Below are 15,436 nucleotides of genomic sequence, written 5' to 3'. Positions count from 1 at the left end.
CAGTGTCACTGGGTGTGCACAGCCATGATAGGCAATAGTGAGTTCTCTTGCCCAAATCACAGAGCAGGCCCTGCGGATGCAGGAGCTAACATGGTGTCCAAAGCCAGATGGATAGAACTGTTCACATCTGTCACCCCCATGGGACCAGAGGGCATACATCATAGAATTTCCGGGGGGCAGTTCTGGATGCCAAGCTCAGTGCCCCACTAGTGTTGACATTTAGCTGCTCCCAGAATCTCCCCTCTGAGGAATGGGACTTCATTCCTACTGATCCCTGGCCTGGGTCACCCCTCCAGGTGTGACCTCAGTCCTCACTTAGGCGTGATGAAAATCTCTCCTGCTACCCACTTCCTGTGCCAGGCCCTTGTAAACGGAGACAGTGGCTGTGCCCCGTGAGCGCTGGCACAAGCCTCCCAGGGTACCGAGTTCTCCATCTGGCAGTTACCTGTCTTAACAGTGGGAAACTGAGGCTCCTACCAGTGTAGCTGAGATATTAATGTCCTATATCTTCCTCAAAACCCATTTACTTGCACTTGTAGCCTTTTATTTTTAGAAATCCTCCTCCATGGAAAGAATGAGACTCAAAGATAATATTTTTATTATTTATAATGTGACCTTAATTTTGAAAATTATGTAAGTAATACATGCCAATAAATATTATTATTATATAACAATAAAGAAAATAAATCCTAATTATTATTATTCAGAAATAGATACAGCAGAAAGTAAAACCTGCCTTGCTTTGTAATCCCATTCTCTAAAGACAATCACTGCTAATAGGTATAGAGCCTTATAGAATCTTACAGGATGGCTTCTGTATTTTTTTTTTTTTTTTTTTTTTTTTTTTTGCGGTGCGCGGGCCTCTCGCTGCTGTGGCCTCTCCCGCTGTGGAGCACAGGCTCCGGACGCGCAGGCCCAGCTGGCTTCTGTATTTTATATTAAAGAAGATCACACTATACAGCCTTTTTCCCTAAACATCTTTATTTTTATTTATTTATTTATTTTTTTTTGTGATACGCGGGCCTCTCACTGCTGTGACCTCTCCCGCTGCGGAGCACAGGCTCCGGATGCGCAGGCTCAGCGGCCATGGCTCACGGGCCCAGCCGCTCCGCGGCATGTGGGATCTTCCCGGACCAGGGCACGTGTCCCCCGCATTGGCAGGTGGACTCTCAACCACTGCGCCACCAGGGAAGCCCCCATAACCATCTTTTATCACACAAAACATCGTGGACATCTTTCCATGCAGGTACCATAATTAACAGAGTCCCTACCTTTCGACATGTAGGTTGTTCTCAATGCTTTGTAATTACATATAATGTTGGAATCAGCATCTCTAAGGGAAGCTAAAAAAACTGATCTTTGGTGCATGAAGGCCAAAGCTGGGCACGAAACACCGAAGGTCTCTGAGCATCTGTGGTGCTGTCACAGGGGTGGCCTGCCTTGGGTTGGCGGCCCAGCTCTACAGCACACCCCTCCTTACTCAGACACCTCCGATGAAATGTCAAGAGTGTGAAATCAACTCTCTCATCTCCTGGTTGTTTAACTCAGGAGAGATTTTCTCTTCCTCCTCCTCCTTCCCCCCCGCCCCCTTAGTACCTCTACTTACCCTGCGCTTCTGTTTTGAATCTCTAAAATAATGTGACAAGTTAATGATGGTACAATTATCTAAATGTTTAACAGACATGTTATCTAAGTGAGTCGGATTGAGATTCCATCCCGCTGACAATAAACATCAATGGTGGAGCAGAAAGCGATAGGCAAATTATAGCAAACCCTGCAATTTCAATGCTATTAAATTTGGAGGAATAACAGCCTTGAGGCCTGTAAACTCTGAATAAAATAGGCCCTTGTGTTTGTCCAACTATTAAATCAAAATGCTACCAACATCCTAGAAAAAACAAGGCGATTTATGGCTTTTCAAGTTTCAGTTACACATTGGTTTTTATTAACTCCTTTCTGTCATTGGGCAGCCATGGAGTCATGAGGGAGAAGGGAGCACAGCCAGAGAGGAAGGGGTAGGAGTTGAAAAGATAAAGGAGACACAGACGGGGGGTGGGGATGGGAGGGAGGAGAGGTGAGTGGGAACCCAGGGTTGGGGACTGAAGCTGATCATGGGGGATCTGGCATGAGGACCACATGAAAGGGAAGGGGTAACTCTGAACAGGAGGATGACAGGTGACCCCAAAGTCCCATCAGACTCAGCACTGGGGGCCCTGAACTTGAATCCCACCAGTCCTTCCATTGAACGAGTCATGTTACTTAAACCTCTCTGAGCCAGCGACTCCTCAGCAGTGATATAGGCAGTGAACTGCCTCTTAGTGGGGTGATGCTGGCTCTATCAGATAATATATAAAAGCACCAGTGCCAGCACAGTCCAAGCTCTGAACAATAGTCCTCAAAGATCAAAACACTGTCACATTTGGTCTGAAAATTTTAAATAATTTATCACCATTGTTCAAAAAATTAGATGTACATGATAGACAGATGATAGATAGATAGAAAGAAAGACGATAGAGATATTGCTTTATTTTTCTCTTTAGGGTGTGTGTGTGTGTGTGTGTGTGTGAAAAAGAGAAAAATAAAACAGATATGGAAAAATGTTAATTGGCAAATCTAAATGAAGGATACCTATGGGAATTTCTTTTAGTAATCTGTAATTTTTCTGTATATTTGAAATTTTCAATTAAAAATATCATCATGATTTAAAAAAAGATCAAAACACTATCATTCCCTTCAAACTTCTGGACTAGTTTTTAAAAGGCAAAAGATCTTCACCATTAATCTCTTCTTCACACACAGTATGCATTTAATTTTTTATTGAATAAGCATCTAAATAAAATGAAAGAAATGCTTGCTAACTGGTGAGAGACAGAAACTGTAAACGTCCACAGATCATATTCATCAGAGTTTACAAGTGTGCTAAGGTTGAGAACATGTAGACCATCCCTACAAGACGGGGATCTCAGGCTGTGCTTGGAACCGTGGAACCCCTCAAACAGCAATGTTTCTTACCTAATTCCCACTCCCCACATTTGAGAGAGGCAGAGAAACAAGGCCATTTGTCCCACGTCATAAAGTAAGCCTGTGACAGAGCCAGGATAAGAACTCGGTTCTCCTTTCTCCTCATTCACCATTGCTTTTCCAAATACCATGCGGCTGTCACACAATAACGTTCATCATTTCCACTACGATGGGAGGCTGGGGAAGGCGGGGACCAGTCCTGGTTGCTGCTGTATCCCTATTCCAGGACCCAGCATCAATGTCCAGCACAAAGCAGATGCTCAAGATGTCTACTTGAGTGAATGAGCTTCAACCTTTTCTAACCCCAAATCAACCTCGGGTCAATTTTCCTCTCCAATCCCAAGAGAGCCAAACCTCTCAAAGCAGCAATGCTTCACATAAAAAGCACTGGGGTGATGGATGGGCAGAGCACAGAGGATCTGTAGCGCGGTGAAACTCTTCTGCATGACACAATTGTGGATGCACGTCATTATACATTTATCAAAGCCCAGAGAGTTTACAACAACCAAAATGACCCGTTAACATAAACTTTGCGTGATAATGATGTGTCAATGTAGTTTCATCAGTTGTAACAAATACACCACACCGATGGGGGATGTTCACAGTGGGGGAGTCGTGGTAGCGCGGGGAGAAGAGGGTACGTGGGACTCTCTCTACTTTCCACTCAATGCTGCTGTAAATCTAAAATCACTCAAAAAAAAAAAAAAAACCAGCAAAATTTATTGATTAAAAAGAAGCACTGGGGGTCCATCCAGAAGGAGCCCAGAGGGACCCTGGGTGCCACTAGGGGGAACGGGGCAGAAGGATGGCTTGTCTGGGCCAGCAGGTGACAGCTGGGTTGTCCTTCCCTACGCCACCGCAAGCAGCTCCAACAGAGCCGAGAGCCCTGGGCTTGGAAAATAAAACTCTATATTAGGCATCAAACATGCCATTATAGTAACAGCATGAAATGAGGTCAAGAGTAAATCTATGCTGGTGAATTGACTGTACAAACAGCAGCACATGACTCTCCCTCCCAAAGTGCCCATGACGTTCAGCAGCCGTTCCGAGCTTGGGCTTTCTCAGGTTCAATTCCCTGGCACGCCACGTGAAATGCTATACAAATCACCCCTGATATTTAGAAAAGTCAAAAGCTATTATGTTTTCAATGGGGAGGTCATGCCAACCTAAGTGGAGTCCACGTGTCCATCCGATGACCCCCTGCCCTGTCCTGTGCGTGCCCTCCGGCGTGGGCAGGGGTGTGAGGCTCGCTCTGCCTTTTTCCACGACAAGTTTTGGGTAGGTGAAGTTCCTTCTTGTCCGCTGGCCCTTCTGCCTTCCCCTCCCCCGTCCTCTGAGGTTGGGCACCCAGAGGCTGCCCTTGGGAGCAGGAGCCAGAACAGTTGCTGGTTTTCCTACTGCTGGAGGACAGGGGCCAGCCACCCTGATGCGGCTCCTCTGTGCCCAGTGCCGCCCTCGTGCCAGGCCCGGGACAGGAGGGGAGCAAGGCCGGCACCGCCCCGAGGGAAGGAATGCTGCTGCTTACTCTTTCAAGTCTCTGAACTGCCTGGCCATCTACCACCGAAAGTCCTGCAAACAAGGACTTCATTTTCTCCTCTGAAGTTCAGGGCCGGAGACTGTCCCCAGAGCTTTTTCCAAGCATCGTTAATGTACCAGGAGGGAGAGAGGGGCCAGTGCAAGCAGGTAGCCAGCCGACACCACCAAGGCGGGGGTATAGCTCTGTGCGTTCAAAGGGGGTGTTTACTGAGCTGCAGTGTGTGTGTGTGTGTGTGTGTGTGTGTGTGTGTGCATGCGAGAGAGTGTTTTCTCATTGCCTTCTCCTTCCAAAGCCACAACAGTGTGCCTCCTAGCCTCCTTCACACTGAAAAGGAGAGGGCCCTGGGGCAGGGTGCCCTCCAGCATCCGCTCCCTGCTATCAGGGGAGGGCAGGCCCCGCAGCACGGCTGCCCTTGGCCACCAGGCATGTTAGCTGTTCCTGGACCGCAGGACCCTCCTGCAGCTGACACGGAGAGGATGAGAACCAGCATTTGCATCTGCTTGAGTGGCTTCCTCTGTGACGCAGGAAGGTGGAAATGAAGCAGTTTTTTCTAGGCCAGTGAAAGAAAGTCCTTATTTTGCAGTCAGAGTGGAGAGAACTTTGGACTGGAAGTAAGAACTCGTGGGTCCTAATTCTAGTTTGGCTTGTTTGTTCTTAACTGACCCCCTTTTTCAAATATGGGCTTCTGAGCCCTAGTTTCCTAGGCTGTTGAACGGGCAGAGTTGAGCCCCCGGGCTGCACATTAGGTACAATGTCCAGGCCCACATGGGGAGGGAAGGCAGCAGTAAAACATGGGCTCTGGGGTGCAAGACCCCGAGGCACACATTCTACCCACCCTGGACAGGCCGTCCTTAACCTGTCTCTGTTTTCTCTAGCAAAGAATAGGGAGGAAAAATGTCTGTTTTAGGACTGTAATGAGGACTTAATAAAATTATATCTCCAAAGTATCTAATTGAGTACAGTTATTATATTATCTGTACCCAAGGGAAATTTGCCCTACTTGTTCATTTCTTCCACAGCACTGTAGCCTTTAGGAAGGCAGGCACCAAGTTTTCTTCACCATTAGGCACTGGGTCCACAAAGCCCGTTGCACATAGTAGGTACTTTAAAACTTAGGGACTAAATGAATGAAGGAATTATGGGACAAACCAGCTGCATAGGCTACTCTGATCTGTAGCAAACTGAAGTCACTGACCTGGCTGACTTGGTGAGGCAGGGTGGGGGCTGGAGGAGAGAGCGGAATTGCTTTGGGGCAAGTCTGGTGATCTAGTTCAACCTAGTGTCCTGGCCTCTAGGGCTTCCCTGAAGCTTCCTAGCCCCAGAACTCCTAAACCTAGGAATGACTTTAGCCTCTTTTCCTTACCAGGGCACTGAGAGGGGATAAGGAGGCATCACACAGAAGGTCTTAGTTATATTTCCAGAATACCCAGGTTCCTAATGGTAACAGACATGGGCCAGGACACCAGCAGGGGACTCAAGATTCCTCAGCCTTCAAGGGCACCAACCAATGAAGCATCCTCTAAGATGTGGCAGGGCATATCCCTGCTGCTCCTGGAAGGGGGAACACCTGCTTCGTGCTTACCCCAGCTCTGTAGCTTGTCTGACCTAGCTGTATACAGCATTTGCTTAGATATTGGTAGAGGGTGGTCCTCCTGGGCAGCTTTGAGCATTCTAGCTAGGGCCTTAAATAAGATCTACCAAATCTGTTCTGTGAGATTGTTCAACATGCAGAACTTCATTCTGCCCTCACTCCTCCCCACTGCACCTAGAGGGCTCCAGGGGCTGTTAGCTCTCTGAGCATGCTGGAAACGTCCTCTTGGCCAGAGGACAAGTCAGGGATCCTCAAAGCTCCCATCACCTTGGAAAAGCAGCTGTACACCATTCCCATTCCTCCACCACCATTACTGTCAACCTGGCCCTTCCCCTCTCACCTACCTAGTCAGGGGAATGGGTACCCTCCACGACCTCTGGTGAAGACCACGATGGTTCAGTGTTAGTAACCACCACCACCATTTACTGAGAGTTTACTCCATGTAAGGCCTATGCTCAGTGCTTTCCACGGATCATCAACTTGAATCCTCACAATATCCCTTGTACGATAGCATCATTGCCATCATGTTACCAGGGAGGAAGTGGAGGCTTAGGGAAGTTAAGCAACCTGCCCAAGCTCATAAAATGTGGAAGTGATGGGACTGGGATTTGAATCTAGACGGTCTGACACCAGATCCCAAGTCCTGTGTGTCACTATGCTCCCAACACCCTGAATGTCACACTCAGACATCAGGTCCCAATGGTCCCTCTTCCCTGAAGCCTGCAAGACAAACCTGACCCCTGCTATCAGGGCCCCAACCTGCCGAGTGAATAAAGCCCTCGAGAGGTCCTCCTCCCCACTCCCCTGCCTTTAGGCAGGTCCATCCTCCCCAGCCAACTGCACATCTGCCTTTCCTGCTTTGGGGGTTCTCATAGTCTCTCAGGCCTGGCCCCCAAACACTAGCATTGGCCTCATCTCCCCCATGCTCAGATCACACAGAGGCAGGTGCTCTGAGTTCCTTACATATGGATTAAAAGAGCTGTAGGTTCCTACAGCTCAACCCCAAGGCTGCCCCACTGAGCTCTCCTCACTCCCTCCCCCACAGGGCACACTGCAGACTGTCCCAACCCCCTCACCTTCAGCTCAGCAGCTGTGGTATCTCCCCTGCCTTCTAATTAATGCCACCTGATCCCAGCCGTTGCCCCCCAGGCCTGTTCAAATCCCAAACGGGGACGGACAGTGGCTTGGACAACATTATGATTTGTAAAACCCACTCCTAATTAGTTTGACTTTGAATGAAGAGGGTAATTATTTTTAAATTTATTAACTGCTGCCTGGCCGGAGAAGTTTCCAGATCAAATGACACAGAGAAGCTATTTCTGTTCAGTGATGCAGCAATTTATATTACTGATCGGTCATTAAAACCTCTGGCACAAAACCACTTGCGTTTCCTGAGCCAAGATAGTGTCCATGTGTCAGATTTCAAACCCAGAGTATAAATTAAGCCATTAACGGTATTTATCAGTTTATCTGGACTTTAAAGAACTACTTACTAATTTAAGACGTTCCTGATATAGAACCCAAGTGGTGCAGTGGATGTGTGTGCGTACACGTGCGTGGATGTGTGTTTTCTCGCTTTTTATTTTACTGAACAGTGTAAAAAAATTCTGATGTGTAAATGAAGTACAAGCATCTTGGGGAGCTGCAGAGCTGTTAATTCCTCACTTCTCTGCAACCCAAACATTTTGGAAGCAGCAGTGTTTTGCAATATGTATTTGTCATAATATAAAAGGTGTAAAGTGACTCTGTTTATCTCCTCAAAGTCTTCACTGTAGCAAAACAGAAAACTGAAGTGTGACAACGAAGCCTGAGCCCAACCCAATCATAAGTGTGTCCTCCCTGAGCACCAGCCGGAGGCCACCAAGATCCTGGAGGGAGGGCTTCCCTGGTGGCGCAGTGGTTAAGAATCCGCCTGCCAAGGCAGGGGACATGGTTTTGAGCCCTGGTCTGGGAAGATCCCACATGCCGTGGAGCAACTAAGCACTTGCGCCACAACTACTGAACCTGCACTCTGGAGCCCGCGAGCCACAACTACTGAGCCCACATGCCACAACTACTGAAGCCCGCGGACCTAGAGCCTGTGCTCTGCAACAAGAGAAGCCACCGCGATGAGAAGTCCGTGTACCACAACGAAGAGTAGCCCTGCTCGCCGCTACTAGAGAAAAGCCCGCACTCAGCAACAAAGACCCAATGCAGCCAAAAATAAATAAATAAAATAAATAAATTCATATATTAAAAAAAAAAGATCCTGGAGGAGGGCACAAGGAGGGGTCACACACACCAGGACAGAAATCCAGGGTAAGTGGGGTCAAAAGGATGAGACGTGAAGATGACTTTTGTTTGACGAAAACAGAATTGGAAATACTTTCTACTAAATTCATTTTTCAGTGTCAAGAATACCTGTGAGGCACCCCGATCACTCATCTGATGCCATGCCACACGTTAGCTCTGTGAATTCCGACATGGCGGGCGGCGTTGGGCATGGAACTCCCAGACCTGATCTGTTTCAGGGAAATTGTATCCTATCTCCCAAGGGGAACATGGGCATCAGGGTGTTGAGGATTCTTAGTTAAATGGGTCACAGGGATCCAAAAGAGCCCTGCCCAAGAAAGGGCCACGACCTACACGACCTCTCCCTAAACCGTTCAGCCACACACCCACAGACAACAGTGAGTCAATGTGCAGGCAGCTGGGGACTGGTGGAAAGGGCACTGAAGTTAGAGTTGGATCAACAAAGGTATCAGAAATATAAGGTGGGGACTTCCCCGACGGTTCAGCAGTTAAGACTCCATGCTTCCAGTGCAGGAGGCACGGATTTGATCCCTGGTCGGGGAACTAAGATCCAACATGCCACGTGGCGTGGCCAAAAAAAAAAGAACTATGAAGGTGTCATTACAATGACTTTACTCTCCCAGGGTCTCGATTGCTTCTCCTTTACAGAGTTCTCTCTCTGCCCTCCTGATGGCTCTCCAACGATACCTGGTACCCCACCGGCTTTTCCCAGTCCAGTAACATTAGCGTCATTTTCAGCATTCCTCATACCCAGGCCTCTTTCTTCCTCAGAGGCCCCCTGTCTTAGAATGGAGATGGCAACTAGATTTCAAGTTGTGTGCTTTCATTGATTATTAAGAGTCTAAGGATCTATCTGGGTTTTGCAGGAAACAGCACTATAGATGATAAACGGGCATCAGAAGAGCTGCCTCGTTGCCAACCCAATGCTGAGGATAAGGCTGCTACCACCTCTCTCGCCAGCCAAGGGCACCCTGCCCCACACCAGGGAGTGGCCGAAGTCCCTCACTCAGCGGGAGCTTGCCTTGCGCTCACAGCCAGGTAGGGAGGGAGCCTTTCTCAAAGCATCCACCTTGGTCTCTCCTCCACAATTTGGATTCAACTTGGAGATAAAGCAAAAGTAAGTCTGAATGGGCTGGGACCCACCTCTGCTACAAGAAGGATGGGCACTATACTCCTTTGCAGGTGAGGAGACTTGAAGGTCAGAAAGGATGGGGAACAAGGTGATTTACCTGCTAGACAGTGGAGTCAGATGCCCCCTCCTCAGCTTCTGACTCAAACTCCAGGTTCTTTCCAATCATACCTGAAACTAATATCCTTTTTTGGAAAGTGTTGATCACTTTCAAGTCTTCACTGACTTAATAAATCCTGGAAGGGCATTGGTCCTAAGATGCCTCCTGACTTTCAAAGCTGAATCAATACCAAACTCTAAAAACAGGTTGGAATATCATTAACTGCTCTGAATTGTACACTTTAAAATAGCTAAAATGGCAGATTTTATGTATATATCTTTTACAACCGTTTTAAAATACACTAATATATCAAAAACCATTGAACTGGATACTTTAAACAGGTGAACGGTATGTAAATTATATCTCAATAAAGTTGTTTGATAAAGAAATACAGGGAGCACCTCTGTGTTGCTCACCGCCATATCCCCAGTGGGCGCCAGGCACACAGAAGGTGCTCAATGAGTGTATGGGGTCTGCTTGTGAACAATACCCCTATCCGCTCACCGAGCAGGGACTCAGCCTTTCGCCCTGGCCCTGGCTGTGAGGGCAGCTTGCTCCCTGCTGCTGCAAGTTTAATCTGGATGGACAGAATGAAGCCGCTTGGCGAAGCTGGCTCAGATCTCGGTCTCCTCAGCTCCCCAGCTTGAATTCTCAGACTAGGATTCTTGGTTACATATGTGGTCCAGCAATAAGAAACTGGCTGGGAGCCTGGGAGACCTACGTCCTCCTCTGGCTTTGAAGATAACCAGCTCTGCAACTCCGGGCAAAATCTTGCCAAGTTCCCTTCTTTAACAAAGCCAGGGGGTCACTGGCTGGAATGACAGCTCACCTAGAAAGTTCTCCTCCTGCTGCCACAGGCCAGGGCAACACCAGCCCAAAGCCCTTGATACCAGGGCTAGGACGTATGTCTTCCACTCAGAGGGGCTGATTTTGTGAGGCAAAAGGACAAGAAGATATTGACAATAATTGTAACAGCAGCAGCAGTTGACCGATCTTCCTTCTTCCCCTCCAGTCCCTGTGGTCGCTTAGTGGCTTGTCTCCACAGATGGCTGCCCCAGTTCCTCTTCCCCTATGTGTCTGTCATTCCCCCCTGAGAAGGGGAGTCTACTCTTCCATCTTTGAATCTGGGGCTGTCCTGTGCCTGCTAAGAGCAATGAAATATGGCGGAAGTGATGCTATGTGTTTCCAGCCTAGCTTTTAAGAGGGCTGGCAGTCTCTGCTTCCTGACTCTTGGAGCCCTGAGCAGGCAGGCGAGAAGTCCAGGCTGCTCTGCTGTAGATAGAGGCCATGGGGTGGACTGGGAGGCGGATATATGAATGAGGAAGCCATCGTGGACACCCAGCCCTATCGAGCCTGCAGACGCCTCCGGTCCCAGACACCATCCGACTGCAACCAAGTGAAAACTGCCCAGCTGAGCACAGTCAACTACAGAACTGTCTGAGATAGTAACACATCGTGGCTTTAATCTACTGTTGGAGTGGTTTCTTCTACAGCAATTGATAACTGAAACATTCCTATGGTCAGTTCTCAACACAGGAACCAGGGTGATATTTTAAACCCATAAATCAAGTCATGCCATCCCCCCCTTCAACACCTTCCAATGGACTATATTCCCCCTTTTCTATAAACGTTTGCGTGTGCAGGTATAGGCAGCTTTACTGAGACATAATTCATATACCATATAATACACAGTTCATGCTTTGAAAGTATAAAGTTGATAGGTTTTAATATATTCAGAGATGCATGACCATCACCACAATCGATTTTAGAACATTTTCATCCCGCCAAAAAGAAACCCCATACCTTGCAGTCACTCCCTATTTCCCCCCAAATCTCCCAGCCCCTGGCATTTACTAATTTACTTTCTATTTCTATAATTTGTCTATGCTGGATGTTTCATATAAGCAGAATCACACACTATGTGGCCTTTTGTGACTGGCTTCTTCCACTGAGCATGATGTTTTGAAGATTCATCCATGTTACAGAATGTGTCAATACTTCATTCCTTTTTATAGATGAATAATACCCCATGGTATGGATAAATTACATTTTGTTTATCCGTTCATCAGTAGGTGGACGTTGAGTTATCTCTACCTTTTTGACCATTATAAATAATAATGCTGTTATGAACACTTATGTGAAAGTTTTTGTGTAGATACATGTTTTCGCACACGTAGGGGTGGAATTGCTGGGTCACACGGTAACTGTTTAACTTTCTGAGGAACTGCCCGACTCTTTTCCAAGGGGGCGGCAGCATTTTACGCTCCCACCAGCCGTGTGTGAGGGTTCTGACTGTCCCACATTCTCAACATCACTTCCTACTGCCAGTATTTCATTAGAGCTACATCTTGATGGGTGTCAAGTCGTATCTCACTGTGATTTTGATTTGTATTTCCCTGATGGCTAATGATGTCAAACATCTTTTCATGCGCTCAGTGACCATATGTCTATTTTTGGAGAAATGTCTATTCAGATCCTTAGCACACGTTTTATTTTGGTTATCTGTATTTTTATTATTGAGTCCTAAGGGTTCTTTACATTTTCAAACCAAAAGTTTCTTATCAGATGTATGATTTGCAAATATTTTTGTCCCCCTCCCGAGGACTCTTGGCACATGCAGAAGAAAATCCAAATTCCTTGCCAGGGTTGAGAGACCCACCTGATTTCCAATCTCACCTCCCACCACTCTCTGCACCTCACTCCCCACCCCTCGACCACACACTGCTCTTCGTGCTCTTCCTTGAACTTGTGAAGTTCAACACAGCCTCAGGGCTTTTGCTTGCTCCCTTTGCTCAGACCTTCTTCCCTGAAACCTTTGAATGACTCACTTCTCAACTTTAGGACTCTACTCAGATGTCTCCTCACAGAAGCCTGACCATCTGATCTAAAATACCACTTTTCTCTCTATCCGGCTATATTTTTTCTCACTAGCACTTACTATGACCTGGCATTATACTGCACAATTATTTGCGTATCCTGTCTCCCTTGGAGAATCTCAGTTCCATGAAGAATGTTATCTAAAGACCCCAACAGTGCGGAGCACATTATAGGAACTGAATAAATATTTATTAAATTAAATGCATCTACTACTATTTATTGAATGTTTATTATGAGCTAGGCATTCCCCAAAGCACTTCAAATAAAGTATCTTATTTAATCTTATTTAATTAAATATCTTATTTAATTAAATATCTTATTTAATCTCCCCCAAAAATCGATGCTATGAGGTAGGTGCCATTATTACTCCACTTTTCTAACAGACGAGGAAACCCAGATTAAGAGAGCTTGAGTAACTGATCCAAGGTCCCACAGATAGTAAGTGGCAGAATCAGGATTAAACCAGGCAGTCTAAGCCATACCACTCCTGTCCTCAGTGTTCACTTCAGCAAGTCACTTTCCTCCCTTTGAACCTCGGTTTCCTCATCTATGACATGGGAATAGCCTCCTACCTAACAAAGTTATGGGAAGACTGGACAAATGAGATCAGGTAAAGCACCGAGAACAGTGCCTGGCACCTTGTGAACGTTCAGTAACTGTGAAGCTACATTGATGATGATGATGATGATGGAGTCAGCTACCACGATGAGATGACACTGATGCCGTGAAATCACAGCAGTATCATTGTTCGTTAATATTGTTCAAACGCAACCCTGTGGACAGACTGCTTGCTTTCAGACAATGACTAGACTGTTGCAGGGGGAGGACCAGCCCACTACATGACGGTTTCAGAGTTAGTCAGCTGGGGTGCTGGTTTCCTGACCCTTCACCAAGGGACGGGGATGCTTAGATAACATCACGGGCTTCCTAAGGCCTCCACAAGAGTCTCCATGAAGATAGGATCTAAGTGGCCTATTAGAGACAGAGGTCTTGGCCTAATCCAGGGCAGCTGTTGTTCTGGGGCAAAGTCACACACATAAACTCCTGCCCAGCCAGCCCCACAAGCAACGGTAGCTGAGCATGGCACAAGCCATCCCCACTCACAGCTCCCCTGGGGAAACAAGATACTCACGTCCATGTGCCGTCACACTGCGGAGGACCTGGGGGACGGGGATCAGTCACTCACCAGTATGGGTCTGCCTGTGTGTCTCCAGGGCATCCTCCTTCGAAAACTGGGCACCACACTGATCACAGACAAAGGCTTTGGCACCCGCTGAAAGAAAGGAGAGGCAGTTACCTTACTATCAAGAGTGATATTGCATTAGGAGAGGGCGTCGTGGGCCAAAATCTTGCAGGTGGACCCTGGGGGAGGGGGCTTAACACCTGTGAAGATCCCAAGTCAGGAATAACCCATGGTCCCAGCAGCCAGCCCAGACCCTCCTCCAAGATGTGATCACCCACCCAACTGAGCTCCGAATGCCCCCACCGAGGGCTCTCCCAGACAGAACAGGGAACAGAACCAGCATAACCAAGACAAACAGAGATGGGGTCCGGGAGCAATGCCCAAGAAGAAGGGGGATTCTGGGCGGCTGGCTCCAGGTGAGAGATGGAAAGGAGTATGTGATCCAATGAGGAGTAACGTGCCCTGTTGCCCAGATTATATTTTACAGGAAGATAGGAATTGCTGACATATCACTACCTGGATAAATCCCTAGCTCAGTGCGTCTAAAACTAAACTGTCTACCTGGCCACCTCCTGTACCTGACCATTTAAAACCTCTGAATGACTTCCCAGTGCCTTCAGGATAAAGTCCAAACTCTACACGGTGACTCACAAAGCCCTTCTTGCACTTCTCTTTCCTGCTTCTTCTCTCTCCTCATCCTTGTTCCCTGGTCTCCAGCCCTTTGCTTCTTCACTGCAAGGTATCCAAGCATCTTTCTGTACTTCCTCTGGCTCTGACACTCCTGCCCCTCTCCCCAGCCCCACAGTACGGCTAGCCCCGCTTCATCATTCATTCCTCAGCTCCCAAACCCTTGCCCCCTGTCTGGGTGAGGCAGTCCTCCTCTGTGCTCCCACAGCACCCTGTACATTCTGGGTCACGGCCTCACCAGGGTGTCTCCTAAATGCCTGTGGCTCCGTTTCCAGCTCCCCGAGGGAGGGAATATGTCACCTCACGCACAGCTGCATCTGCCTGACACCCAGTGGGAACGTATTACTGTACATATCTATGGAATAAACGAAATCAATTCAATGCAATTCAATTTGATCAACTTTTCTGGAACCAGTGTCATGATGTGAAGATGACTTTCTACCACTTGCTAACAGTCTTCAAGGCTCTGTTATCTCGTCCAGGGGGCGCCTGTCACAAGCCTTGGCAGTTTTCCCTCAAAATGTCTTCTAGATGCATCTCTTCCACTGCATGTCGATGACCACTGCCCCTACCGAGGCCCTTGTTGGGTCATGCCCAGAATGACCCAATGACTCAGGAGAGTTGCCACACCATCAGCCACCCTCCGATCCACCCAACAGAGGCAGGTTCCTTGAAGGCCACTTGATTCCTCACATTTCCTTGCTCAAAAAGATACCATGGCTCAAGACATGGAAGCAGCCTGAACGTCCATCAACAGAGGAATGGGTAAAGAAGATGTGGTACATATATGCAATGGAATATTACTCAGCCATAAAAAAGAATGAAATGATGCCATTTTCAGCAACACGGATAGACCTAGAGATTGTCATATCACGTGAAGTAAGTCGGACAGAGAAAGAGAAATATCGTATGATATCGCTTATATGCAGAATCTAAAAAGAAATGATACAAATACATGTATTTACAAAACAGACTCACAGCCTTAGAGAATGAACTTATGGTTACGGCGGGGAGGGGGG

General features: G+C 47.4%; 1 protein-coding gene across 1 annotated transcript in view; it reads right to left on the bottom strand.

The window, feature by feature from the left end:
- Positions 1-15,436, bottom strand: part of ZBTB16 (zinc finger and BTB domain containing 16) — a 195,535-nt gene that overhangs the window by 50,681 nt on the left and 129,418 nt on the right. The window contains exon 4 of the mRNA XM_030837401.2: positions 13,734-13,820. Within this exon, the coding sequence (XP_030693261.1) occupies positions 13,734-13,820 (87 nt within the window). The remainder of the gene's footprint in view (positions 1-13,733; positions 13,821-15,436) is intronic.

Source organism: Globicephala melas, chromosome 8, assembly GCF_963455315.2.
Source record: "Globicephala melas chromosome 8, mGloMel1.2, whole genome shotgun sequence".
Classification (NCBI taxonomy): Eukaryota; Metazoa; Chordata; class Mammalia; order Artiodactyla; family Delphinidae; genus Globicephala; species Globicephala melas.
This window is presented reverse-complemented; position numbering and strand designations above follow the sequence as displayed.